The sequence below is a fragment of the Mizuhopecten yessoensis genome, unplaced genomic scaffold (genome assembly GCF_002113885.1).
Source record: "Mizuhopecten yessoensis strain PY_sf001 unplaced genomic scaffold, ASM211388v2 hete_36098096, whole genome shotgun sequence".
Lineage (NCBI taxonomy): Eukaryota > Metazoa > Mollusca > Bivalvia > Pectinida > Pectinidae > Mizuhopecten > Mizuhopecten yessoensis.
This window is the reverse complement of record NW_018485924.1, coordinates 1-2,638: the sequence shown is the minus strand read 5'-3', so window position 1 is coordinate 2,638 and position 2,638 is coordinate 1. Positions and strand designations below refer to the sequence as shown.

General features: G+C 37.5%; 1 protein-coding gene across 1 annotated transcript; it reads left to right on the top strand.

The window, feature by feature from the left end:
• Positions 1–147: 147 nt before the first annotated feature.
• LOC110445026 lies at positions 148–2,609 on the top strand (the record flags this gene model as incomplete). Its single annotated transcript, XM_021489384.1, has 2 exons — positions 148–268; positions 762–2,609. Coding segments are annotated over 2 exons (1,233 nt in total), but the record flags the coding sequence as incomplete, so codon positions are not given.
• Positions 2,610–2,638: the final 29 nt, after the last annotated feature.

Here is a 2,638-nt window from a genome sequence, read left to right as displayed (position 1 = left end):
TTCTCCCTGCTCAGTCTTTGTAGTCAGATGACCGTTTAGGCCCATAGACCTCTTGTTCTCATTTTTATTTGTTATATGTATATTCACAATGCATTTCTGCAGGAAGAATTTGTATATAATGATGACTTGATTTCTAACATTTTTCAGGGTAAAGATGAAACTAATTCTGAAAACAATCCTGATCATCCTAAAAGCCAAAAAGATTTATTGGTTGAAAAAAAGCATTTGGACTCACCTGGTTTGGCTACACGTAAAGATATCAATAAAGGTAATACAACATTGCCAGAATACATTTGTAGTATACGTACAGATACCTATTTAAGATAGATTCCGACGGTTGAGTGGTGTTTTTATGGAAATAAGAGGAAAATGATGATGCCTTTCTTGAAAGGCTAAATAGAATACCTGAATTATGACACCATATGAAGTACACTTTAACAGGATCATTATATTTGTATAAAGACATTTGGAATGAGTCTTCTTCGAAAAAAGTAGTAAGTTCATAGTAAAAAACAGTCTGATTGTAAGTTCACCATTGAATATACTTAATGATAGTATTAATATAACTATAACATTCTATTATCTGTAGCAGAATACAGTAACACTGTAAATGTATTATATTCTAACAGCCTGATAATCATAATGAACAAAAGTAACTATTATTTGTTTCGTTAGAAGCACTTTATAACAAATGAGATTTTAATACTGTAAGATTACGTCGACTTTGCATGGATATCTAATTAGCACTTTATTGACTTTAGGAACTGTTCAAGGAGGAAAAGGGGATTATGCTGTACGGAAACTTCCATGTTTGGGACATTTAAAACTATTTGATGCCATCAAAGGAGGCAAGAAACCGTCAATTAGCCTGAAAACCTGTAAGTTTGACAGTGTCATTGTGAAATATTTATATGAAGCCTCAATCCGTGAATCAAAAGAAGATCCTACTAATAGATTGACGAGGAAATCGAAGGAAACTTCCGAATTCATGCGACATTTACGACAGCTATCATGGGACACACAACAAGAGATACATATACATCTCTATATGGTACCGGATGTGATGTCGAGGTTATCAAGTTACAACATTTGGCCCCACCGTAACATCCGTACCGGACCTTTGGTGGAGGGTGGCTTTTCTTGCAAAGACCCAAACACATCCACCGTTGAATGTAAGTCGTGTGGACTGGAACTAAATGCATCAGCTCTAAACGGTACAACTCCAATGCAGTATCACAGAGAGCATTCACCTGATTGTGAGTTCTTCCGACAAGCAAACCCGCAAGGTCTTGATGGCCAACAAAACGGAGCGTTGACGGATTCCTCACACAATCAAGCCGCATCTCCTATAGGAATCAACCAGGAAGCAGCCCACTCTCCGGTTCAACAGCCTCCAGGAAATTATCAGCAAAGAAAGCCCAACCAAGACCAAGCCCAAGCAGAAAAAACGTCGGAAGCAAACGACACATCGGCACGAACACGCTCTGGAAACAATGACGGAAACATTCGTATCGATGAAGCAACGTCACCCACTAACCGTCGACAAACGGAAAATGCATCATCACTTTTTTCAAACAATGGAGCAGCTTCATTTGACTCACTTGTTGCTGAGCGTCCTAGAACAGGAGAAGTCTTTGACAGGGCCACGCTAATTGTACCCAACAATAATAATGTGACTTCAAGTGGGGAGGCTGTGAGAGAGAACGAAAACATAATAGCAGGCGCTCAGGGAGGTGAGGTCCCCTACCCAATACGTAACCCAAGGTTCACAGAGCAGAACGCACGCCGTGAGTCGTATACACATTGGCCGCATCGCGCTGCACATGACCTTGATTATCTGGTGAATGCCGGGTTCTTTTACACAGGTACGTGAAAAATAAGTTATTTTTAGTATACATATACGTATTGAAAATATCAACACATTAGATTGAATCCCCCCTCCCAATATTGAAATTGAATAATTCATAATGAAAATATTAGGTTCGCCATTCGCATGACCATTTGTCATTCAGTTAGTCGACTTTCATGTGTAAGATTTTTTATTGATTTCCATGAAGGTTTTGACGAAATAGCATTTCTATCATTTTTTAAACCTTTTAAAGTTTTATTATTTATGGAGTGATTCAAAATCACAGATAACCGACACATCATCTAATTGGTTGAACCACTGAATGGCTGAAACTTGAACTGCCCCTTTGAAACAAACATTTGGATTTGGATTTCGTATACAAAGGCCAAGGGAGGTTTGGGCCACGAAAGTAATGAGAAATACTGATCTAAATTGGAACATTAAGTGATCAAAAGATGTTTGATCTTATACAATTTTCTTCTTAGAGTCTAATAAGCAAAATTAATAAGAATTGGTACAGCTGATAATGACCAATTGGCATTTTCTGGACTAATTTGAAATCAGGCAGTCTTAACCTCTTATAAAAATAATGATTTTTAAGATGATAAAATACAAACTAGCCATATGAACAGTTGTGTATGTTTGTATCATACATAAGACTAACAATTGAAGTTCACAAAACTTGAAAAGTATATCAGAGTAAGTCCAACAAGATACTTCAAGAATATTTACAGGACTTCGTAGAAGCAGGGACAGTATATAGAGGGGATTGGCAATTCTGCCCCAGTC